This window comes from Miniopterus natalensis, chromosome 8, assembly GCF_054644295.1.
Source record: "Miniopterus natalensis isolate mMinNat1 chromosome 8, mMinNat1.hap1, whole genome shotgun sequence".
In the NCBI taxonomy this organism is placed as follows: Eukaryota; Metazoa; Chordata; class Mammalia; order Chiroptera; family Miniopteridae; genus Miniopterus; species Miniopterus natalensis.
Window position 1 is genome coordinate 68,595,337 of NC_142088.1, and position 26,481 is coordinate 68,621,817.

Sequence of the window (26,481 nt, forward strand, 5' to 3'; positions counted from 1 at the left end):
AGGGATACTTGTTTCCTCCCTCCTAGGGCAGGGCCTCTCACAGTTTACTGTGAATGCACATCTCTTGGGGATCATGTTAAAATGTAGACACTGATTCAGTATGTCTGAGGCCTGGGATTCTGCATGTCTGACAAGCACCAGGTGATGCTGGTACGGCTGGTCTGCAGGTGTGACCTGATCAGAGGCTGTTGGCTGGGGAAGCTGTCGGCGGACTAACTAGAAGGGGCAGCCTATGTGATTAGTTAGGGGCGCATATTTGGCTTTCTCTACTTAGTTTGTCCTGAGTTAGAAGACAGGAAGACTCTCCTCCCCACCTCTTTTCTCCACCCCAAAGACTCAGTTTTCTGGTGACTTTTCTTTTTGTCTCATTCTTCCAGAGACATAGTAATGGGTTCAGAATATATGACAATGAGACATTTCTCAATGAAAAGAAGATATTTTCTGAAAATAGTTTAAAGTATGAAGAATCTATCCTGTGGACCAAGGGTGAGATCCTTGGGAAGGGAGCCTACGGCACAGTAAGTTAAATGGGAAACAAGGTAAAACCAAAAATCCCTACTCCTCCTTGACCCCTCCCTCTTCTCTAATGCTCTGAGCGGGCCCTTCCCTCCCCAGCCCCCATCAGATCTTTTATTTAGAACAATTTCAGTTGGGAGTAACAGGAAACCCACCCAAACTAGCTTAAGGAAAAAGCGGCTCACTGCTTTACGTAATGGAAGGATCTGGAGTAGGTCTGGCTCTGGGCACAGGTGGTTTCAGGGGTGAAACAATGTCATCAGGATCTGGGCTCTTTAATCCCTCCTTCCGGCTCTCATTCTCAGGCCCATGTGGTGGTACAATGGCCATTGCATTTCTAGCCTCTCAGTCTCCTAGGTTTAAGTCCAGTGGGAAAGGAGTCTCTTTGTTCAGCAGCTCAGAGTATGTTACCAGAAGTGGGGAGAATCATTGCTGAGTGGCAGAAACAAAAGATGTTCCTTAGATTTTGTGAATTGCAAAAAAAGATCACTTGAAGTCCTAGCACTATTGATAGTATTTACATAGATGGGTAAAGAGAAGACTGTCCCCCAGATACAGCATGTTACGCTTCTAGCTGGAGACATTTGAGGACGTGGCAGAGGTGACTGCTGAATTTTCTCAGGACCTGCCTTCCTCTCTCTCCTTAGAGCTTTAGCACTGAAATAGCCCCATTGTACTTATTACATGATGAACTTTCCCAAACCACCATCTCATGTAATCGTCGTAGATATCTGTGAAGTACATACTGTTACCTCAGCTTTATAGATGAGAAAAAACTGAAGTAAAAAATGTTATACAACTTACCCAACTTACACAGCTGGGGATGGGTGCAGTGAGGATTCTACCCAGCCAGTCCAGCCACTTGACTCCAAGCCATTGTGAAAGCCATTCGCCATGCTGCTCATCCCCATCTGGGCTCCATGGAAACACTGGATTGTATTTAATCATAGGTATTGGTTTGCTTCTAGGTATACTGTGGTCTCACTAGCCAAGGACAGCTAATAGCTGTAAAGCAGGTGGCTTTGGATACCTCTGATAAATTAGCTACGGAAAGAGAGTACCGGAAACTGCAGGAAGAAGTAGATTTGCTCAAAGCACTGAAACATGTCAACATTGTGGCCTACCTGGGGACATGCTTGGAAAAAAACACGGTGAGCATTTTCATGGAGTTTGTTCCAGGTGGCTCCATCTCTAGTATTATCAACCGTTTTGGGCCGTTGCCTGAGATGGTGTTCTGTAAATACACAGAACAAATTCTGCAAGGTGTTGCTTATCTCCACGAGAACTGCGTGGTGCATCGAGACATCAAAGGCAATAATGTTATGCTCATGCCTACTGGGGTCATAAAGCTGATTGACTTTGGCTGTGCCAAACGTTTGGCCTGGGCTGGCTTCAGTGGCACCCACAGTGACATGCTCAAGTCCATGCATGGGACTCCGTATTGGATGGCGCCGGAAGTGATCAATGAGTCTGGCTATGGGAGGAAGTCGGACATCTGGAGCGTGGGCTGCACTGTGTTTGAGATGGCCACGGGGAAGCCCCCGCTGGCGTCCATGGACAGGATGGCAGCCATGTTCTACATCGGTGCGCACAGAGGCCTGATGCCCCCCTTACCAGAGCGCTTCTCAGAGAACGCCGCGGACTTCGTGCGCGTGTGCCTAACCAGGTAAGAGGCTGAAGGCAGGAGGAAGGTGCTGCCCAGAGATTTCCAGCAGCTGACATTTCCCCTGCAATTTCTGGCCCATTCAAACCTCCGCTGGCGCTATGAAGATCAGGTAGGGAGTGATTTTGTGCAGAAAGGAATCATTAGCCATTCTGGGTGATTGCCTGCCTTGTTGTGTCAGGGTCCAGGGGGGATATGCTTCAAGCAGAAAGTGCCACAATTAAATGTCCTATCAGGTCCTAACAATTCTTCCCCAATTCAACAGGTACGTATAAAAGTTGCTAGACATCTACTTACCTACTTACCTGGGACACCTCTCCAGGGACTGGCCAAGGTGAAATGACATCACCTGTGCTTAGGTTTCCCTTTCCTCTCAGGGAACCGTGTTCTCATTTCCTTCCTAAAACCAGCTCTCAGGAAAGTGTGTGAGAAATTCATTCATATAGTGGGCTTGATATGGATTGATTGATTGATGACTGATATTTATTGTATTGGTTCCCCCAGAAATACTTGCATTTAAAGTGGGGGTAAACATTTGGAGCCAAAAGAACAGGTTCCTAATTGGAGCATTTCAAGCATCAAGTGGGGCGATATTTTGGGAAGCAGAAAAGCCCCAATAAATTGCCTTTTTCCTATTTTGATGCCCCCTGGTATCTATGGAATGAGAGAGAGACATCAATGAGAGAGAAACATCATTGATGCGTAGCCTCCTGCACACCCCCTACTAGGGATCGAGCTGGAAACCAGGGCATGTGCCCTGATAGGGAATCGAACAGCGACCTCTTGGTTCCTAGGTCGACGCTCAACCACTGAGCCACACCGGCTGGCAAGCTTTTTTAAAAAAATAATTTTACTTGTGTATAAGTTATACCCCAAACAAACTGAACAAAACCACAATGTGAAAAACAGGGCCTACTTTTTAATCTTAACAGTATTTTTTTGAACAATTACTATGTGCCAGACACTGTTTAAAAGCTGCATATACATTATTACTGTTATCCTTATTTTACTGATAAGGAAAGCGTTTGCGTCACTTGCCTAAAATCACACAGCTGAAAACCAGACTGGACTCAATCCATCTGTTTGACTGGCGGAGGTTGTACTTTCATCTTAAAGTTGGCATTTTGAGTCAAGTATATCTAGTTGGCATGCACATTTTGGGGTGTTGCTTCTAATGTGCTTTTCCCTTCCTAGGGACCAGCATGAGCGACCTTCCGCTGTTCAGCTCCTGAAGCACTCCTTCTTGAAGAGAAGTCACTGAAAATACACCAGCACTTTCTCTGCAGTTCCATTACAGATAATGTTACTGCTTCATTTTGGGAACGATGGTTGAAGGACCTTTGTTTTCCTACTGGAAAGTCAATCTAACCCAATTTAACAAGATTCTACAGTGTCACTACTGCAGTTTGTTACATATTAGTCTCTTCAAGCTCCAGGCACGATTACTTAGGTGGATGAAAAAATTTTCTTAGTAACAACAAAAAAACCTATTCCAGTATTTACAGTTTTGACTATCCAGGAACTATAATCTCTATTGCTTATACTATATTTCTTTTTATTTTTGTCCTGTCAATTTTAATGTCATTAGTTTAAAATAAATTGTAGAAACAAGAAAATTGTAATTAATTGCCTGGTAAGTAAAGACACATTTTTTACAGAAGACTTGAGAAAGGTGAGGAGTTAAAAGTGGAGAGGCACTAGGTTCTGTTTATTTTGGCCTCAGTCTTAACCTTGCAGGTCATAGGAGCTTCAAGGTTAACAGGAAAGGCTAAGGGCCTTGGTATTTCATTATTGGAGGTCCCCAAACTCCTCTGAAGTCTTCACCTACAAGAAGCTGGGTTATACAAGGTGGCCTCATAAACGTCAGGCTGCTTTCCCTGCAATTTATAGTATGATTTAGGTCTTAGGTTGTTTTCAGAGTGACTTAGGTCATTGCCACATCTAGAAGCAGCTAAACCTAAGCCAGGTGGCGGGATAAAACAGGGCTGAATAGGGGGAGAATGGGTCAGCACATACAGCTTCCCAGGGCACTCTGCTCCCCTCACTTGAATGAAGGGCATCCCCACTTAGGTCGCGCCTCACCTTCATGTCCCAAACATTGCTCAGCCTCACAGAAATGAACACGGGCAAGTTGTCAAAGTTACTACAAGCTCTTGTTGTAAGTTGGTGGACTAAGCACATTTGATAAGGTTTCTATAGCTGTCAGCTCCATTAATTGACACCTATTGTTTTAGTTACGTATGTAGATTTTTTTTAAAAAAGCTGGTTAGCATTTCAACATGGTACAACTATAAACTTTAGGTGTATTCTAACACCAGTTGTCAGACTTTGTTAAAATCAAGCTGCTGCTTTAACTTTTTGAGAAATGAATGTGAAAGGTAGTCCAGCTGAGGTAAAACGGGTTTTACTCTGGCCAACATGCTGAGACAGGTCTTTGTGGGTATACCTTCCTTCTCTCCAATTGTACAGTTTTCTCAGATTTGATAGGAATTTAAGGGATATGTCCCTTACTTACAAGCATACCTCATTTTATTGCGCTTTGCTCTATTACCATTTCAAGGATGTCATTTTTTTTTTTTTTTTTTAACAAATTGAAGACCCTCCACCAGCAGAAAGTTTACAACTCACTTCATTGCAGTGCTTTGGAACTGAGCCTCAGTATCTGAGTTACGCCTGTACTTGTATACCAACACAACCTCAAACATTTTGTTAAATTAGGGCTTAAATTTTTAAAAAGTTTTAGTTGGGATTTTCAGTATTCTTTAAAATCTGGTTATCTCTTATTTTGAAGCAATTATTTACATCCAAGCCTATTAAACCATAAGGGGAAAGGGCAGGGAGTAAGATGTTTATACTATGTATACAAATCACAGTAATGGACACATGCCTTTGGTGTTGACAAACCTACCCCTCTTTTATTGATATAGAACAGTTTTACAATATTAAAGAGAAGCTTCAAAACTTTCAAGTTTCAATAGACCAGTCTTGGTTTTAAAAGCTTTCTATTTTTTTGGTCAGCGTGTTTAAGACATAACAGACTGGAATCCTGCTCTTATCATCGCCCAGGTATTTGACTCCGTTATAGCTTCCTTAATAGGAAAAGGGTCTGGAAGGACACTGGAAGTGCAGATAGGTGGGGGTTGGGAGGGCTAGCACTCACCGAGCCCTTTTAGAAAAGGCACATCACTTAATTCTGGCTGCTGTTTGGGTTGGTAGGTAGTCTTCTTATTTTATTAATGAACAACTGGGCTCAGAGCCAATTTCCTAAGGTCATCCAACTGGTAGGTGGGAGTTAGGACTGCTACCCAGATTTGTCTGACTCTAGAGCGTTTTCCCTGCTGCCTCCCAGATTCATGGTTTATAAATCAATTATATCATTAAATTGTACTCAAACAAAACTCCACTGGGATGCTGATAAACCCACCAGTAAACTCCCCAAGTAAACGTCTAAAAGTAGTTCCAGCTCTACAGCACTTGTGGCCATTTCTCAGTGGCTGAATTAGGAGTTGCCATAGTGGGAGGGAGCTCTAGAGTACTGGGCTGGGGAATACGCCGTATTCCAGGTGGTTGCTTTATCCAGTCCCTCCTGCATGAGACTGGGCCTTCCACAGTGTAACGAGTAGCTCTGAGATGAACCCACTCCATATGTCCAACAAGCAGCCAAAAGCCTCCTCGCCTACTGGCCTGTCTTTATTCCTCATACTTGCTGCACATGTATGAATTTAAAGTAACTTCATAATGTAGAAACTTGCATTTAAAAAGGCTTCCCAGGTGACCTGTGAACTTTAAAGCACCCAGCGTCGATAGCCTAACATCCTCACTGGTTCTCAACAAGGTTAACCCGTCCTTGTGTATGGCGCCACAGGAAGAAGCTGGGATAGCAAACGCTCCAGGGAAGGCTGCCCAAACTTGTGGAAAACCACCAGGCTGATGTCATCCCTAAAGCAGTTGCTACTACAGGTTATGACTTGAAAGACTAAAAAAACCGATCTCAGGTATATGTCTGGACATTTCTAAGGTCTAAATAAGCTTAATTTCATGGCAAAGTGATAGAAACTCTCATTAGTGAGGTCCTACATTGCTCTGGGAGGTGGAGTATGGGGAGGGAACAGGCAAGCACATATAGTAGTTAAAACAAAAATGTACAATTTTTTTCATTATATGGAAAACAGCAGAGGGAAAGTGAAGGAAGAGACAATGGAGTAGGATGAATCACTAAACGGAGTTACTAAGTTTGGTTAAATGTAATTACCGGCTTTGTACCGTTTCTAAATAAAACTTATGCAATTTATTGTGTGCTAAGGAAATAAGCCCTTACTCATATTATCAACATAAGATGAAGACAAACCTTTTCACGTGATTTCAAAACATTTATTTCGTATTTAGGCTTAAAATGCATTGTGGAGGAAGTAACTTTTCTACTACCTAGTTCTGTTATTAAAGCCATGCAAGGCTTCCAGTCTCTGAAGTGGGAGGTACAGGCAAGGCCGTGGGGGTGGCTGTGGGGGAGGGGGCTGGAGAAGAGCAGCAGTACTGAAGCAGTTTATGATTAGAATTTTTCTGGTTAATTCTCCTTCCATATAAATGCAACTACTTACTCTTTGCTTTTTGTGGAGGTGATGCAAGAGGTTAAACAGGAAAATTCCAAAGTATGAATTAAAGTGAACAACTTAAGTCTATAAACAGAGGCATGCAGTGTTTAAATTTAATCCGCCAGGATTGGCCTTCATCATTCCCTCTAATATCCAAAATATATACCTCTATTAGGATGCTCTTCTGTGTCATCTATTCTCTTTATATACAGCCCTTCCCCATCACCCAGGCCTTACCCCTCACACCCTACAATAGGTACTATCACCAACATTTTGGGGAAGAGAGTGGTGAGGCCAAGACCAGACTGCGGACAATTTGACCCCCGAGGCCGCACTCCATGATGGTGTCTGAAGTTACTCAGAGTAACTTATATTAATAGAGACCTTATTTCCCACGGACTGAAAGTTATTTCTGATTCACATTAACAAGACATGTTAGAGCCTTGGATTTATGTTGTCAATACACAAATTTTATTAATTCCTTGTAATAGATACTGAGCTGAAATTCAATGACTAATTGAATTCATGCCATATACACATATTCCTGTTTTGGATTTTCTATCAGCAAACATCCCATCAAGAGTCCTTGGGGGATTCAGAAAATGAAATCCCAGTCATTGTTGACCACAAAATGAGTACATGTGAAGTTTTTCAAACCGAGTGAAACTGCTTGAAAAACACACCTTAAAAATAAGGATGTACTCATTAACAGGCCAATCAAGTTAAATCAACAACTGAACAGGTTTTAAGCGAGTCTTCCCTCAAAAACTTGGAAGTAAAGGAAATTAGACAGCCTTCAGAATTTACTTTTGAGACTAATAGATCACAGTGAATGAGTTAAGTCACCTTTATAAGAACAAAATTGCTCCTAGCCGCACAACCTTCCACGGGCCTTGCTTACCAACCTTCCTAAAGAACCTGTCAGGTAGCAGACGCTGGTAAGTTACACAGGACAGAAAAAGAGGAGCCACAGGAGCAAAGGCCAGCTGCGCCCAACTCTACAGCGTGGAGGAAACGGATGCACGGTCTCAGACTGAAAACACTGAACATCCCAGACCACTGGCTATGAAGATGTTTCAGAGGCAAACTTCTCTTACAAAACAATGTGTCAGCCCACAGTGATCAAATTTCAGATGTTAACATAGCTGAATTTTGAATTTTCAAATGAACACATTTGTACAGTAAATTGGCAGCCTGGGTGGCCAGGGACAGAATGTGCTTTTCCAATGTAAAAATCCGTCTAAGTCAGCCCATTATATACAGATGGGCACATGAGACAGCAAGATGTCTATAAAAATTACCTAGCAATTTAAGCACGGTTCTAGGTGAGAAACGACTGCTTTCGGTTTAGATAGTCTGGGAAGAGTGAGATTATCTTGAGAATAGGACCATCTTCCTTTACAGATAATACCAGGTTTAAAAAACACCTTCCTTATTTCCATAAAATGCGAAGCCCTAAAATCTCTCATCAACCAAGGACTTAAAGAGTAGGTAACAGTCGTTCACTTACAAGCAGTGGTTTATTTCTAAGGTTGGCTGAGGGATAAAAATCAGCAATTTAAATGGTCCAATATAACAAAAATGTGCTTAAAATGCTTTTAAGGCAAGGCATTCAGTAACAAAAAACATTTTAAATTAGTTATCTAAAGTAGACCTCGACTAGTCATTTCTTTAAGTTCCAAGGGGACAGACAGGCCAAAATTAAGGTATCTTACCGACAAGCTGATAATTCTGATATCCTAATTAAATTACAGCAGGCTGGAGGGTGGGAGCAACAGGAAGTCAGGTAACAAACAGAACCTAGGGCTGAAACCAGAGACTTCCTGTTCCTGAATGTATGTTGAAACTGAACTCCCAGGTAGCGATTCCTGATTATCTAGGGAACAGCCATCACCTGAGGATGCCTCATCCTGTTTATACACGAATATTCCAGACTGTAGCCCACAACCAATACAAAAGCAACAAGTTTCCCTCACAGCCTGTCTTAGAACTGTCCCTGCTTCACCTTTTCCAGCCCCGTTATCTAGAGCCAATGTGAATTCTTTCATAACAACTTACACCTTTCTTCCCCAAACTCATTGTATGACAGAGCCCCACCCACTCTAGGATGGCAGCATAGAGCCCTGCGGTTGGTTTAGGGTGCACGTCCCAGGGCCTGGTCCTTACTCTGGCTAGCCCTTTCTTTCAAAAAATCTTTTGGCATTGAAGATTCTTAACATTACATAATTATAATCTGTTGGTCCAAAGGAAAGTAAGCACCCCTCCACAAAATTCTGCATAAAACCAGGCATCACAGTAGAAATTTTCTTGGGACTAACCAGAATATACTGCATACTCACAGGAAGACCCAGATGCATCTATAAATACAAAGATCAACTTAGGGGAGATTACATGACTTTTCAGTATTTAAAAACCTGCATAAGAAATGAACCTTAGGTTAAACAAGAAAAAGGAACTAGGATTTTTGCAAGGTCTTATCAGTAAAAAATACTACTGCCAGTTTCGTAAAGCAGGCCTCCAGGAATATTTCTGTGAAAAGATACTCCTTTGCTTTGGTTCTGAAAATACTGTATCTTAAAGTAGCTAAGGCAAATATTTAGGGGGCACAGCTCAATATTGGAAAATTAGTTGAAAGAGGTAGAAGTAAAGCCTTTGTATGTAATGTGCTTCTGCATAAAGGTAACTATCTATGATCTTGGGAAAACACAACTAAAAAATGAATCACTCTTTTATAGGCTGTTTAAAGATAATGCTTTTTAATATTTCAAATATTTTTAAAAATCTCATCAAAAATGTTTCACCTTAACAGTACTTTGCACATGTGGAATTTCATACCTAAATTTGAGGATATTATTTTGGTTTACTTATGGCTACTTACAAGAAGACTCAGTAATAATGTCCATTCACTGGAGTCTTTTTCTTTGGTTGAGCCTATTGGGACCAGGCTGAGGAGATGGCTAAAGCAAATTCATGGTAATATGAATTTTAAGGATTTTCACTGAATGGAATAAAAAGGATTTCCATATTTATCCCCACTGTGGTTTTGGAAGCTAAAATCCTGTTCAGAGGTTAAAGAGTTTGAACAGCTCACACAATCCTGTAAAAATTACAACTGGCTGCTCTTTAATAAATAAAGTCATTGTAAAGATTTACATTTACAGAGTGAAAAGTGAATACATAGCATTTTAAATTCAATTTTGGAAGTACTAATAAGTACTGACCCATAACAATATACACTAGCTACCTTTTAAACTGTCCATCATTAGCACCAATAAAGATTCAACAAAATTACCTTTATTCCCACATCTCAAACAATTCTGCAAATTCTTTGTGAAGCTTAAGTATAGTCACAGACCTTAAATATTCACATTGTTTTCTATGTCATACTGAAAATAAGTTCACTAATTTTCTGGATATTCTTTACAAAATCTTATTAAAATTCCTGGTATTATCATCCCTAAGCATACAGTAGCACAACCACCCTATGTAGTTTCACATGATAGTTCCTTAGAGGTTTCACATCTAAATTATCAAGAACAAAACCCTTCCCTCCCTCATTCTGCACTCAGCTTAATTCTATATACTAGTCCTTGGATTATGTACCACTGTCAAAGTATAACTGTATCAAAATTATCATGTTTGTGGATACAATAATATGCCATACAGAACAGTTACACATAATGACAAAGATTACTAAAGTTATGCAAGACAAGAACAAATGTTAGGACATGCTAGCTAGGCAAAGTCCCTAGAAAGAGGCTCCTAGTATTGTAAATTCAAATAACATTGACAAAATAACCAACAATTATCTTTAAAAAATTATAAAGCTACTGGCAAATTAGGTAATTGCTAAATAAAAGTAGAGCACAAGATTAAACTCTAATATTTACAACTGCAACATACTTGAGTAAAATTACAATTGTGCACATATCAGTGGCTTTAACAAAAATAATTCATATACATAGAGGAAAAATGAAGACAGCTTTCAGTTCAAAGGAAGTTGAATTCAACCCATCTCAAAGATACTCAACAGCTCAAAGATTTACCACAGAATAAATACAAGACTCACTGATAAACTGGAGCCATATTACTGGTGTTTAAGACAAATTTTAAACAAGTTCATGTTTACCGCTTATTCAGAAGTCAGACGACTGTGCCAATTTGCCCCCAACAGGAATATACTGAGATGTGCAAACAAATGTAAACCTCCACTAGCTGTCTACCTGGAGGATGACCATCTTTTTCTCAGAGGTTCCCGATAAGCTATAAATACAGGTACAATGCACAGTGATCTTTTCTTTTTATTTATTGTTAGAATATAAAAGAACTGAGAGAGCAATAGGTTTAATTTTATTTTTATAAGGAAGACTGAATTTACCTGAAAAAGAAATATGGCATCACACACAAACACGCTTCAGGGGAGGAGTATGTTTAAGAATATGGTGTCATTCTGAATGCTAAAGGAAATGATCCCTGTTTACTGTTAAACTACGTAGTGTTAAAGTTCTTTATTTAAGAAGAAAAAACTTACTAATTTTTCACTATGTACGTCTTGTGACTTTAGTTTTCAAATCACAGTACTCTACATAACCATTATTAACAGCTCTGCTACAGCACTGCAACAGACCCACACACATTTAACTGCACTTCACAGCAAGAGTGTGTAAACTTCATTTTTTCTTCTTCAAGCCTTCAGAAAACTAGGGGCTATTTCAGCAGCCAATCTGGTCAGAACCTCTGAAGGCAGAAGTTCAGTGCCTCACAGTGTAGTGACCATGTGTGGCACTGCATACCCATCTGGTAGTGAATGTCCCCCTTCAGAGGCTTCCAGTAAGGCCTAGAGTTTAAGGTTAACATGAAAAAGTGCCGCCTTTGTTTTAGATTAGTGATGGACTCTGACGAGATAAAATAAAGTTATTCTGTATATTGTTATACTTACAAGCAGCTCCAATCCTGAGTATTTATGGTAATATCTAAACATACAAAAATGTATGTACATTTTTCTCCACTTTCTTGTAAACAGTTTTCAGTATACTGTTTTATCCCTTTAACACTGAAACATGCAAATCATACATACAAGTATAAATACACAAAAGAAAACAATTTACACTCATTCAAAAGCCAAGCAACAAAAAAATAAGATAGCTACAGTATTCAAATTATAAATAACGAATGCTTGAGGCATATTATATTCCTAGAAGCAGCCAGCCATTCATCCTAATGTTCTTAGCTGCAATTGTAGAAATACTGAGTTTTGCACCTTCCATGCTTTTACAGTATTTATAACACTATCATATGTGGAGAGAAAGACTTGTTTACTATAATCTCTTCTTTTAAGAGAATAAAGCAGCACTTACAAATATTGAAACAGTGGCAGCAACAGCAGGTGTTACCACTGCTAGATCAGGAGGATTCCATTCTAACAATTTTTAAATTAAAAAAGTAAAGGAAAAATTGACCTAAACAAATGATTACATGTTCATTCCTTGGGCACTTAACAGCGAGTCCAGCATGTCGTATGTGTCTTTGTAGTCCATATGCTGGCTGTTTGTACTGTACTCGTGATGGACATCAGGACCGTTGGTCTCCACTGGCTTCTTGTCCAGTTTCACGAGGGTGCTGAGATGTCCGTAGCCCACCTGGTATGTGACAGGGGGAGGAGGGGGTAAGGGATGGTTAAAAACAGAGTTGTGAGAGGATATATACTGCTTAACAGAGGAGGAAGAACTAGATGAACTACCTGAACTTTTGGAACTTTTGCTCATTTTGGCGTGATGGTTGTGAGATGCATCATTGACATGCAGCTTCTTCCTTGAAGAGCTGGAACTAGAGGAAATGCCATCACTGCTCAGGCCAACAGGACTCCTCAGAACAGTGGGCGGCGCTCCATCGGAGCTGTGTTTACTGCCGCCACTGCCGCCGCCGCTGTGCGAGTGGGAATGCTTGTGACTGCTGGGGTGGTGGCGGTTTGAGGGATGTTCCTTGTGTTTTTCTTTATGGTCTCTGCTAATGTGTGGGCTGGAATGCTTGCTCTTCCCACTACCTTCATCAGAAGAGCTGTGCCTTTCTGAAGAAACTTTTATCTTCATTTTCAGTTCTTCTTTACTGGCACTTTTATCAGAGGGTGGTAATGGGATTCGTAATTTCAATGATCCACTTTTTTCCTTCTTATCTACCATATATTTTTCAGGTTTTTCTGCATTTGTGATGGGAATTTTCATTTTAATGGGAGAAGTTACAGAGCTGCTGCTGGCTGCCTGTGACTGCACATGTTTGTGTTGCTGTTCTGCCTGGGCAGCTATATAATGATCCCTGACATCCAGATCAAGGGATTCTAGCTTACGTTTTTCTCTGTATTTATCTAAAGACATCTTCTGAGGAATAACTCCAGGAGTAGCAGAACTTGGTCCATGGTGCTTACTGCTCCCTGCTTTATGAGTATACTCTTGCTTAACAGAAGAATGATCAGAAATTTTGTCAGGTCTGTGATGTAATCCTGAATGCAGTGAGAGAGAAGGTCCCTGCTGGAAGTTGATGTTATACTGGCTACCAGACAAAGATGTCTCCTGTTTCTGTGAATATATCTGTTCTGTCCTTGCTGGTTCTTGATGTTGAGGCCATTCTTGGTGTGATGACAAATTGTATGAGGTACTTGGCATTCCTGTTGCTAGCATTGACAAATTATCAGACGTATGGCTGTCTTGAGCAGAAATATTTCCTGAATTCAGAGGTACTGGTGCAGGGAATGCTGACGTAGACGGTTTCTGAAAACTTGGGTTTGCCGGCACACCAGTAACACTATCTACTAAAATGGAATTCTGGACCAAAGATGAACCAAGAAGTGGTGTTTCTGATACTTGTCCATCTACTTTTGGTTTCTTAGCCGCTGCCTGATTAGCCTATTTAAACAAAACAAAAGAATCAATGACAGCAAAGGAATTTAATACACATTTCTTTGCTTATAGAAATTCTGTATTTATAGGTATAAAACAAGGCTAGAGAATGTGAAAGCACTAATTTTGGAATTCGATACAGGCTAAACCCTAGCCTAGCCATTTGAGAAAGTAACTGGTCTAGGCTTTAACTTCCCCATTTGTAAGAAGAGAAGACTATTTCCATCATTGAGAGATTTATAAAAAATTTATAAAACACTTGGCAAAGTCCACTGGACACAGTAGCTGAATAAACTATGTGTGTATGTAGCTTATAATACACTGTAATTACTCAGGAATACTGGAAATAAGAATACTTAACCACAAAAATTCAAACTGGTTAGCTATGTAATTGTTAGATAAATGACAAATTGATAGTCTATTAAACCCTGCCAATCTCTTACCCTCCAGTTTCGAATCCTCTTCAACCTATTAGGCGTTTTCTCCAGTATCTGTAGAAATTCATGTGTTAACTCTAAAAATAAAATTTAAATTTATAACTTAGAAGGTGCCTTTAGGATTTAAACTTCTCTCAAGTGGGCAACATTAAAAAGGGATCTCAACAGTTCATCTAGTCCACCAGCACCCTCTTATTCAACCTTCAGCATTTATAGAATAGACACAGCTCTGAATTCGTATTTTTAAAGAAAATCACCCCCCACCCCAATTTTATGTGCTCACTCAGAATCTCTGGAAAATTTAGTAGCATTAAAAAATATTCCCCCAAAACACAAATCTCCACTAGATAAAAACAATAGTAGTAATTGTTGTAGGCAAGGTCTACCAACAGATCTTATCAACGTGATGTATCACTGATAAAATGCATTTCTACGGTACTAGGGTCCTCAGTTGCAACAGATGTAAACCCTATTTTCCATTACCTTCATATTTTGTGAACAAAGTTGGGGAAAGCCCACAAAAATAAGCTGAAAACCCAACATACCAGTTTAGGCATATGTATTAAGTAAGAGCAAGATTTCCTGTCTGAAATCTAGAATACATGGCTAAAATGTATTAATCTCCAAGAATCTCCTACCTCTGGCCAACTTCTCTTATTTCTCAACCAGAGATATATCTTATCAGGAAACTCCCAAATTCCAGGTTCAATTTAGAGAACTCGCACCTCCAATTTTCCCTGTCAACTCACATTTAATAATGCAAGACAACAATGGCAAGCTTCCTCAGTGGATCTACAGAGCAAGGAATGTTAGCTGGAAAATACCTTTAGCTCACTGCTTCACATCTTCTGCAATAATACCTGACTTTGAGTCTGTACATTTTAAACTCAACAAAATTAATCTTTAAAATCTGAAAACATCTCAAAGGGCTTTTGAGTGGTCAACATATGTTCATTTTATTTTTTGTTGGGCTAATGAATACTTATTTTCATCCTGTTCATTTGATCATGTAATTATTCTTTTAAATCTATTACCAAATTGTTAAAACACAATTATAGTTATGATTTTAAAGCTTATTTTTTGAAATCCAAACTGAAATATTAATAGATGAAGTGTTATCTGGGATTCTTAGTAGGTGTGGCTCAGTGGGTTGGAGCACTGTCCTCCTGTACACTGAAAGGTCACCTGTTCAATTCCCGATCAGGGCACATGCCCCGGTTGCGGGTTCAATCCCCAGTGGGGGGGGTGTACAGGGGGCATCCGATTGATGTTTCTCTCTTTCTCCCTCTCCCTTCCTCTCTCTCTCAATCAATAAAGGCATGTCCTTGGGTGAGGATTAAAAATAAAATAGCCCAACTGGCGTGGCTCAGTGGATGAGCATCGACCTAGGATCCAGGAGATTGAGGTTTAGTTCCCGGTCAGGGCACATGATGGGGTTGTGGGATCGATCCCCAGTAGGGGGTGTGCAGGAGGCAGCGGATCAATGACTCTCTCATCATTGATGTTTCTTTCTCTCTCTCTCTCCCTCTTCTTTTCTCTGAAATCAATAAAGACATATTTAAAATAATTAAAAAAAAAAACAAAAAAAAAAACCACAGGGGAAGAAGGATGTTGAATTGACCAGAATTGGTTAACTGTTCAGTTGGGAATGAGTACATGGAATTCACTAGTTTTCAAACCTATGCAGAAGTAGATAGACTTTTTTCCGTAATAAAAAGAAATATTTTTATTGTAAAGAAAAGATTTTCTCTACTTACCATCTAATAATTCTAAAGTAACTGTAGGATCCACATATTCCCACCAATGTTTTCCATCAGTTGACACAGGAATCTCCCAATTGGACCATTTGCAAGCCAAATGAATGCATACACATGCTATCACTGTTGGTTTGTACTGAAGACAGAAGGTGGTAAGATGTAGACTGTTGTGGCGTAGGTTTGAAAATGAAGAGCCATAGAAATTCAAATATGTAAAACAAAGAAAAACATTTACCAGTAAGATTAGAGCAAAAACAGAATTACAAAGGTTTTCTTCTGTAAGCCTAGAGTACAAAACCTTATTTTATAAAATTAAAAGTTAACACTATAGTTATATAATTCTAGTACTAAAAAACCTATTAGATTATGAACATTCCCCATACTCTTACTACCCAGAGTATTATATTAATATTTTATTAATACTACTAAGATATTAATGTTTCTAAATTTTGCTTTTACATCTAAATTCAAAGTATTTTTATTTCTTTATAAAAGGAGGGGAAGATATACCTATATACTTCTATTTCCAATAGTCACTATATACAAGTACAACACCTTAAACTTTTTTTGATGGCATTTTTGTTTCTTTTGTAATTATCATGGCAAAAAAGTAAAGAAAAAGCAGAGGACTCTTCATAAAAGTGACAAATTTCAACACTGCATTATAAGGGATTCTACCAATTGATGTGGCTCAGCAAACATAATTCTCAAGTAAGTTAAAGAGAATTTAATACTTATCTATGTAAACCTATGTTTTCTTTTCAATAAAGCCACAGACAAAACTTACCATTTACACAACAGCTTCAAGGTCCACTGTTGCTACATACTACAAAATACTACTTTCTCCTACTATGCTGGGCATCTAACATGTCACAATTAGGCTTTTCTAACCAGTTTTAAATTTAAGTGTTTTCTGCTTTTATTGTTCAGAATTCCTTGGGATAGAGGTTAAATCCCAACAACACGTATCTAAGAAAATACACTGATATTTGCCAATCCAAAAATAAAACTTAACAGTGTTACAAAAAAATTAAGGACCACACAAAGCTGGTTTGGTCCCTTCCCCAATGACCCATTTAAAAAACAAATAATTAATATAATCAATACAGAACAGAATTTTATGTTAGATATCGAAGGCTTTTAAAAACTATTCTTCCACTTCAGTTTCAGAATTGATGAAAATGTTTACTGATCAATCACAACCCACACCACCTTTTATTTATATAAACTGAAAAGGAAGAAGCTTTTTTTAAAAAGTACAAATTGTACTTATGCAAATCCAGGCACTGATAGGAGATGACTACTTCTAATTTACTACTAGTGGGTATTATCTGGAACAAAACCCAAGTTATATAAATTTTACTTATTAAAAAAATTTTAATGATTAAAGTTAAGATCGGATAAATGTGAAATTTTAAAAATTGTCATTTAACTATAATTATAAACTAGAAATAGCTTTATACTTACCAAGTTGCTCGAATTTCTACGTTAAGTTTAGCTCTCTGTAATCTTTAGCTGCTATTCAGGCTACCAATTTTAGACTTATGCACTCACAAATCGAGAATATGTCATCAGAAAGCACCACTACACTTCACATTGTGCATTTAACCCCTCTGTGCCCAAAGTCCCTTGTACAATACACCGCAAAGCAGACAGGAAGGTACCACCACAGTAGATGGTCCAGTCTCCTGTTGCAACAAGGGTAAGAGACACATTGAGGGGGCCCTGCATTAAAGGAAGCTATAGTGTGCTACAACAGTGCAACAAAGAGGGTCAGGATAACAACCTGTTGGTAGCCATGAAATAGGATGTCTGTGCCAAATCCTTGCTTGCTGTAAGGAAAAAAAACAAAAACGAAGACAATACTATCAGCTTTAACATGCTACCATTAAAAAATTCTCAACAGAACAAAAACTTCAAAGATGTGTACACAAAAAGTAAATTTTACTTACTACTTACAAATATCACAAGAGCGCCATCATTTTCTATACTACTGAAAATCTTCAACAACATTCACTCAAATGTTTCTTGCTATCCCCCAAAGATCTGAGAAACAAGCCGATTTGCTTTTAGCTAGCCAGTTACAAGGGCTAAACTTGTTACTAAGTTAAGCATCTAGTCAGCTAAAAGTTGCAATAAAGCATTCTCCTGGATTTAAAAAAAAAAAAAAAAAGAAGAGGAAGAAGAAGAAAAGATTTTGAAGTCTAATACAAAATACAGAGTTGCCTGCCAGACTTAATCCTCAGTCATATTAAATTGGCTAGTACTTCCATCAAAATAAAAGAAAACAAGCCCCCACCCTCCAAACTGAGAGCACAACCGCTCAATTTTTCATCATGCTACTAAAAGCATCAACAGAATAAACAACCTAGAAACATTGTAAGGACATAGATATAGGAAACTCCACTGTATTTTTTAAAAATTATAGATTCCAATTAACAAGAACTTTAGATATGAGTACAGTGCTCTAGAGGGAATCAGGATGCTTCAACATACCCCCCCCAACCCCCAAATTGAAATTAAGACACAAATTGAAAACAGCCCGGCCCCTTCTGCTTCTCTCTCTTCCCAGCAGGGATGCCTCTGCTATGGGTGACCTCCTCCAATCACTCTCATCGGCCCTGACATCCCTTTCCCCTTTGCTTCAACTAGGGTCAGTTCCGCTCAACTCACCCCTCTCTAAAAGGCTCCAAATTCTTGCCCCTCCTATTTTTATCTGTAGCACCTGTAATCCCTGCTGCCCATGTGAATCTTTTAAAAAGGGATTTGGGCTTCGCAGAGTCGTGCTAAGGAAGAGTGCAAAGCATGAGCTGTCTTGGAGACAGTGTGACTTAATTATTGCATTTTTTCCATCAGAGAAGTGAAAGGTCAATTCTGCAGCAAAGGAGCATAATACCAGCTTTCTCTTGGGGGGAAAAGGAGGCGGTAAAGGGCTTTAAAGAAGCCGAACCATTTATCCCCTTCAGAAAAGACTCAAAATATGCAGAGAAGAAAATTTTAATTGCATTGCAGTTTTCACCTCAGAATATATCTAAATTCAATAACCCATCACTGTGCAACAGAAGAATGGAGGGAAAATGTTCTTTTGTTAGCTAAAAATTATAATAGAGAAAATAAACCAAACATGAAAGAAAATTTATTAAATAGAGTGAGATACAAACCCTAGTTACTTGAAATGTTAGTCAGACAAAAGGGGGTTAAACATACATAAGATCTGTACTAAAATTTAAGAATCAGTCACATTTTAAACATTAACAAAAAATATTCTAATATTTTGCTTTGGATGATTTATCAAACTTGTAATTTTTGTAAATGTTTTAAAATTTACTATTCAACTTTGCAAATCTATGTTCTTTATGTCTCTAGCTTCTTTAGATATAGGACAACGTACAAAAATATTAATAAAGTAAAAAAGGATTTTTAAAAAGCTAAAACTTCACAATACTAAGCTGAAACTCCAGTTTCAATTCCTACTAAATCAAAGTATTATTTTAACCCATATTAATATCCTCCTTTAATATCTTTTTTCATCAGACTCAATTTAAAACAAATTAAGTGGCTTTCCATTAGTCTGACAAAACAGTTTACCCTTTTCAAGTTTGCAGGAAAACAGAACTACTATCTCAGATTTTTTTTCTTAATTCAACATCTACAAAGTTATCCATACAAATCTATACCACACTGTAATACTGGGGGTGAGAATGTGCTATAAAATATACTCATATAACAACAAAGAACAGGAATTAAGTATGTTCTAGTTTACAAGTGATAATTAATATATGCTATTAGGATAAAAAATATATAAACACCATTTTTAGAGGTCCAGATCTTAACAAAACACTGTGGCATTGTGGTGTCAGATAACAGAGCTTTTTCTTTTCTTTTTTTTAAAATGTAGCCATGACATAATAAAATCCTACCTAGGTATAAAATAAATTCAATTTAGAATGAATAAAATGTGAGAATGTTTAGGTAAACACTAAAAAAAAAAAACAAAGCCTTCAAAAGTCTTACCCATTTTGTTTAGAATAATCCTAAAGAAGTCTGGTGGTGAAAGAATGAAACTGCAAAATTTAATTTTCAAAATGGAAGTAAGAGAAAAAGGCAAACTAAAGATTCCAAGAGGTTGTTACTAGTATGTAACACTTCTAATGGGAAACAAGAAAATAGAAGTAGTAGTATAACAACATGCAACTGTGTAAGAAATATTTGTAGGAATACAGCAGGTATATAGGATTCATTAACAAGAATAGAAAAATGTGTACCACATGCTTTAAAGCAGTAAAGCAGAAAATACAAAAGCTTCCTACTCCTGTTTATAAAAGGTGTAACAGCCACAGCATACACCATGTATCAAGCTGTATAAATAATTCCTCATTATACACAAAAAGGAAACCATTTTTAGTAATACTAAAGAACTGTGAAAAATATATAAAGCCAATTTTGTTCAAATGAACACGGGCAAAACATTCGCAAACATGGCAAATCTGCAAAGAAAGGCAATTTTTATAGAATAAAATCTGAGGTTGACTTGCAAATTCTTATACTGTAATCTTTTCAAGAAGTCAGTGAAAATTTCTGACATAAATAAAAAATTTTTACTATTTTCTGCACCCATGTATTAACGGCCTCCATCTTAAATATCAACTGAAATCGGACAGGCATAGCCCAATGGGGAGGTAGACAGAGTCCTAATATTGGGAAGCCCTCCAACTTTTCAGTGAAATGAGACTTGCTGAAGTGGAAGTGTAAAGGAAGCTAATTGACTGGGAGAACCACAAATAGAAGTAGATGAAGAGGAAGATATGGAACACTGAAAAGTAATGCTTCAAAATGACATTTCCCTTATTTTAATAAAATTCAAGAAAAGGCTGTAAGAACAAAATAGCATTCAAATCAATTATAGACAATAAAAATCATTACTACTGTACTTAATTTAAAAGTTTCAAAGATCACTTACCTCTTACTAACTGGGTACATTTCACCACATCTGTGTGTGGGTGTTCAATGGTGATCTCAAAACCTGAAAAGAAAAGCACTTTTTTCCCCAATCACTTACCACTACAATACTTGCCTGAGATATGCCACTCACCACACAACCATAAATGTGTAATATATTTTTCACTATTAAAAAAACCCAAAGACAATGTTTCTTATCACTGACATGATTATTACACTTCTGATAAGAAATCATTTCTTCTTAAGGACAATGTTCCAATTATGAAAATTGATTATCAAAATTATTTGTAGATCAGGGGGTAATATTCATTGAAAATTCTGAATTACAATTAGTTTGAAATAATCCTCATGTTAAAAACAAACTAAAATCATCACAAATACAATTATTATTAAGCTTGCGCCTCAGGTTAAGCAGGGAATTCAATATGTAATATACCCTCCCCCTACTGAATTTACTGGGGTTCTTCAGTGTATTCCAACTCTTTTAGAAGATGTGAAAAGAACATTTTTCATAAATATAACCTTTGAGCTCAGTGTAAGAAATGACCTTTTAAATAACATAGTGTTGTTATTTTCTTAGTGTGCCTTAGATCAAAGGGTTTCAGCCACTTAGCTTACAACTACGTTTCATTAATAAAATTGTTAAGGTAAGTACACCTTGTAGGCCTCATGATTCATTAAATCACTTTCTAAAACCAAAGATAAAATGTAGAAAAGCTTTCAATGTTCAATCAACCCTTAAGTAGGGCAGGGCTCTTCCTTTTTTAAAAAGTCGAGGTCGGTCGCATCTAATGCCTTCAAAGCAGTAAGTGAATAATATCCTAACGAACAGGTAATCTGGATTTATAAAGTTACTATATGGTCTATTTATATTTCTACTGTAATAAAACCTGCAATATCATACTTTAATGAAAGTCAAAGAGGTATTTCTTATAAATTCTTATGCTCCCCTTAAATGCTATTCATTCTCAGTGCTTAAGAATGTGTCATAAACAATGCAAATGACACAATAATTTTAAATAATATAACTTTGTATTATTTTAAAATAATATAATCTTTTCAACTTTCACTATTTATTTATTTATAAGTTTTCATAATTATGTAATTTTATATAATAAAACAATAACATTTACATTACAGGATTTGGAGGGAATGAGAAGATTCTCACTTTTATTTTTGTATCTTTTTATAATATAAAAACTTCAAACAAGTGATATACATTTCAAACAAGCTACTTTTGTAATAAAAAGAATCTGTCATTATGAGAAGCGGTGATTACCAATTCTATTCAACATTTGGGAATGGAATAATAAATAAAAAATAACTACCATAATAATGATTATTTATGATATACACACTATGTAGCAATATTTTTTATATATCTTTCATCTTCAGATTCACAATGTTACAGCAGGCATTATTATTATACCTTGCATATATAGAATGGAGGTATAAAAAGTCAAGTGGGGAACTTTGCCCAAGTTTACTAAACAAGTCAGAGGCCTACAGATTTAAACACAGATCTCCATACAGACAATGTTCTTCTAGAAGTAACACATGACTTTACACAAGTAAAAACTGCCTTCAGCCTCAATTTCCTCATAGTAAAGTGAAACCTAAGAGTAGATGATCTTTAGAAATCACTTAAGTTGCATGAACTTTGCAGACAATGTAACTTTTAGAAAAGGATTTCAACATTTAATTAACTATTATGTCACATTAAAAATGATCTAAATTCATTAAACACTGACTATAAGCCCTAGGAGAACAAGAACTGCCATGTATGTTTGTACACATTACAATCAGATGCAACAGCTCGAGAGAGTATTTCCTTCTCCAATGCAAACCCAGAATGAAGCAGTGTCTTAACCGTCTGAAAACATTAAAATCTCACCCAAGGTTATGTCAAATGAAATTTAATTTTTAAAAATGGTTTCCTTATAACCAGCCAGCAGTATTCTGCCCAACTTTGTTTTAAAATGAAACTTTCATCAAAGATAAAATTACTCCAGCCCGGCCGGGCGTGGCTCAGCGGTTGAGCATCGACCTAGGATCCAGGAGATCGGGGTTCGATTCCCGGGTTGCGGGCTAGGCAGCTGATCAATGACTCTCTCATCATTGATGTTTCTCTCTCTCTCTCTCTCCCCCCCTTTCCTCTCTCTGAAATCAATGAAGATATGTTTAAAAAAAAAGACAAAATTACTCCAGAAATTTTCCTTTATTTAGAACGCAGCAGGTCCTCGAATAATGTTATTTCATTCAACATCATGTGTTATACCATAGGAACTTAACTCTTGTTTTTATCAGTTAGGCCAAGTAAACCGGTTTTGTTATATGTTGTTTCACTCAGTCGCGAAACCAAGTGATGACATTAAATAAGAACTTATTGTACTGCACTGAAGAACAAACAAAAATATATGATGTAAGTACATACCTAGGGTTTGTAGCATTATGGTTTCAAGTAAAACCAATTCTTGAGTTTGTTGAAGGTAAGCCTGCAGGTAAAAATAGTAATATTAAAATGCTTAAGATAAACATAACACTACTAGATGATGGGACCGTTAAATTTCATGAGAGTTACAGATTGATTACAAAAGAACCATAGTAGTTTATAAATACAAAGGAAAGAAATTGAGGGAGATAGAAAAACCTATATTCTGTGACAAGTCTAAATTGAATTACTTCTATATAGGAAATGTATACAAAGCAAAACCCCCCCAAAACAACCTAAGGATAATGATAATATGAAAGGGGGTGGGCTAATTGGAACAAAAGAGATCTCCAGTCTGTAATGTAAAACTTGACCTAGGTATTACTGGTGCTTCAAGACATTAAGGACAGGAAGCACCAGCCCAAGTAAGAACACCAAATTCAAAGCCACCTTTAAGGAAAAGACTTATCAACTTAATTTAATATACTTCATGTGGTAATTTCTTGACAGTGACAGTGAGTGAGTTACTTTTACAATTAACTCCCTCTCTTCAAAAAAGACAAAATAAAATCAAAACAAGTTGTATAATCCCTAGATTAAAAGAAAAAATTTTAGATATAAAATACCAAAATAATGTTTCACCCAACAACAATAAATTATTCACCTATTGCAATTACTCTGGAAATAAAGGGTATGAAACATTATCTGCCATCTCATTCTTAGATCATGACAACTGACTAAGATGATAAGAAAACAATATATATCAGTATTCATTTATGTAAGAACATATTGCTAAACCTAGAGAGTGAAAGCACCTTTAATTTTATTTACGCCCCATTTTGAAAAGGTCACTGAGCTGATTTTTAAAACACAGATTTCTATTATTTGAACAATATAAGTAACCAAAAGAAATAATCCTGAATTTGTAAAATTAGTAGACATTACTAACTCTAAATAGTTCTTATTTTTGAATACACACATTCTCTACTATTGAAATGGCTACATGAATATTTTACTTCCTTAACAACATCTAGGATAAAACGTGCCATTAATAAAATCAGATATACTTAACTGGACCTTAAACTTGATCCAAATCAAACTGAATTAATATAGATCTGGAGTCATTCTGTAGGTAAAAGTTCCTGACAAAGTAACTCACCTATAACAAGAGTGCTAGAAAAATGATTTTAAAGGCCCAGAATTCTTGCCTGTTTTAAGATATCAGAAAAATTTTAAATGATGCTTTCAAATAAGGTCTATTAAAACGATGATGAAGTTTGTTTGGAAACTAGCATTACTCTTTAGAAAAATTAAAATATTTTTTAAAAGTGCACTCATGAAAGCATGGTAAAATGTACCTTTATGTATCAGAGAGATTAGTTAGTACTATATATGCATTAAATAAACAATTCTGTAAAAAGACTAATTATTGATCTGGAGGTAAATCCAGAGCTTTTCCTATTCCTTCATTTGCTGACAATTTATTTATCTCTGACCTTGAACACACCCAAACAATGGAGGTGAAATGATTTACCCTTTACATGTATCACAGGTTTGCTATGAGGATAAACAACAAAAAGTGAAACACTTAAAAAGCACCTTACAAAATTCAGAATGACAGTATAATTCATGAACATACATGAAATGTTTCTGCCAGATTGCTTCCTGCCATTACATTCCTAAGTGGTAATAGGAATAAACAGCATTTGAATGCAACACTAATTGAATTATATTTTTATTAGGTATATAAATAATGAAAAGATTCCAACTTTACAAAGAAAACCCCCAAAACCCAATTTTTACATACATCACACTTAGTATCCAGCAGTGGCTCTAAGGGATGAAGACAAGCATGTGCTACTTTGATAACATGTTCAAGTTTTCGAGCCTGTTCTTCCACTTTTGCCGCCAAAAATAACGCGGTAGGTGATATTATCTGCAGGAAAGAAAAAAGTTGGTGATTTAAAAACAAACAAATTTTGGAAAAGCTTACTTTCTAAAGGGGAGGGATGTGCAAAGAAGAAATGCAATATTAAAAGTATGAATTGCTAGCTGGGCTATGAAAAAATTGATGTTAAAAGTTTTAATAAAGTTATTCATTAAATAGAACTAGTACCCCTAACTGATAAAATCTGTTTTACTTCTTTTGCAGATAGAATACTAAAGGGAAAAAGGAAAAATCTTATACTTTACCTAACAGAAAGTTAGGTAAATAATAATATTAATGCACATTGTGAAGGAAAAGGGGAAAAGACCCCTCAAGACAAGAAATGAAGCCACAGCTTTAAAAAAAGATGAAAAAACTGGGTAATGTATATCCAGATTTTCCTTCCTTTAGGGCAGTCACCAATTTGTAGGGTTTTCTTAATCAATGATTCATTGTGTGGCTAAGAGCTACACAATCTTGCTTAACACCTTGCTGACCAGTAAGGAGTACACGCGTGCTTCAGTGTCAGAAAGCTGCTGACTGGTCACGAGATAACTTGTGTCTGCACTTACATTAATTTCAGTAATTTTAAACACCTTGCTGACCAAAGTAGCCAGGCACACGGGCTAGGTCTGGCTCAAAATAGCCAGTCAGCAAAGTGACAGAAAAATGATCTACAAGGCAAAATGAGGATTCTGCCCATGAAACTGCTACTTGATCTCTATTACTTTACTAACACCATTAAAAGTAGCACAAAAAACAGGAAATAAACATGTAAGACAAACCAACAGAGTAGAAACATTGCCAATTGGAGATCAAGAAATTAGCAATTTTTAAAGCATTACTGAGTTATATTCTTTGGATTAAAGTATAAGAACATAGCACTAACAATGACATTGACTAAAAAGAGAAACACCAATTTTGAACATATATTTACCCCTGAAGTTACTAATAAACCAAATAACTGCTGACTCAGAAAATGGGCATATTTAATAACATTCTAAGGTTACATATGAGAAATATAGTAATGGAAGGAGGCTAGACTTTGGATGGTGAGCACACAATGGAGTATACAGATATTGCACTATAAAGTTGTACACCTGAAATTTATATGAAGTTATTAACCAATGTTACCCCAATAAATTTAATTTAAAAAAAGGAATATCTTATGAAAAGAGAATTTCTAAATGTCAAGATTCAGATACATTATTTTTCAAGAGGTAAACATCTCAGTCTCACTGTACTTTGGGGGTCATCAATCACTATACAAAAACATCAAAAGAGGGAGGGGAAGAGAGAGAAGCAT

General features: G+C 37.0%; 2 protein-coding genes across 11 annotated transcripts in view; one reads left to right on the forward strand and one right to left on the reverse strand.

Annotated features, from left to right (window-relative positions):
* MAP3K19 (mitogen-activated protein kinase kinase kinase 19) overlaps nt 1-3,440 on the forward strand; it is a 43,936-nt gene extending 40,496 nt beyond the window's left edge. For 3 of the 5 annotated variants that reach the window (XM_016206239.2, XM_016206240.2, XM_016206241.2), the window contains 3 exons: nt 378-518; nt 1,485-2,182; nt 3,374-3,440. In XM_016206239.2, the coding sequence (XP_016061725.2) occupies nt 378-518; nt 1,485-2,182; nt 3,374-3,440 (906 nt within the window). The remainder of the gene's footprint in view (nt 1-377; nt 519-1,484; nt 2,183-3,373) is intronic. The other 2 variants (XM_016206243.2, XM_016206242.2) reach the window with 2 other exon arrangements.
* Nucleotides 3,441-7,219: 3,779 nt separating this feature from the next.
* CCNT2 (cyclin T2) overlaps nt 7,220-26,481 on the reverse strand; it is a 39,727-nt gene continuing 20,465 nt past the window's right edge. For 2 of the 6 annotated variants that reach the window (XM_016206248.2, XM_016206251.2), the window contains 7 exons: nt 25,056-25,184; nt 23,252-23,312; nt 20,819-20,881; nt 17,645-17,690; nt 15,859-16,022; nt 14,108-14,178; nt 7,220-13,670 (listed from right to left, as the gene is read on the reverse strand). In XM_016206248.2, the coding sequence (XP_016061734.2) occupies nt 12,243-13,670; nt 14,108-14,178; nt 15,859-16,022; nt 17,645-17,690; nt 20,819-20,881; nt 23,252-23,312; nt 25,056-25,184 (1,962 nt within the window). In that variant the 3' untranslated portion in view covers nt 7,220-12,242. Of the gene's footprint in view, nt 13,671-14,107; nt 14,179-15,858; nt 16,023-17,325; nt 17,691-17,810; nt 22,909-23,251; nt 23,313-25,055; nt 25,185-26,481 lie in introns of those variants that run through there. The other 4 variants (XM_016206250.2, XM_016206249.2, XM_016206252.2 and 1 more) reach the window with 4 other exon arrangements.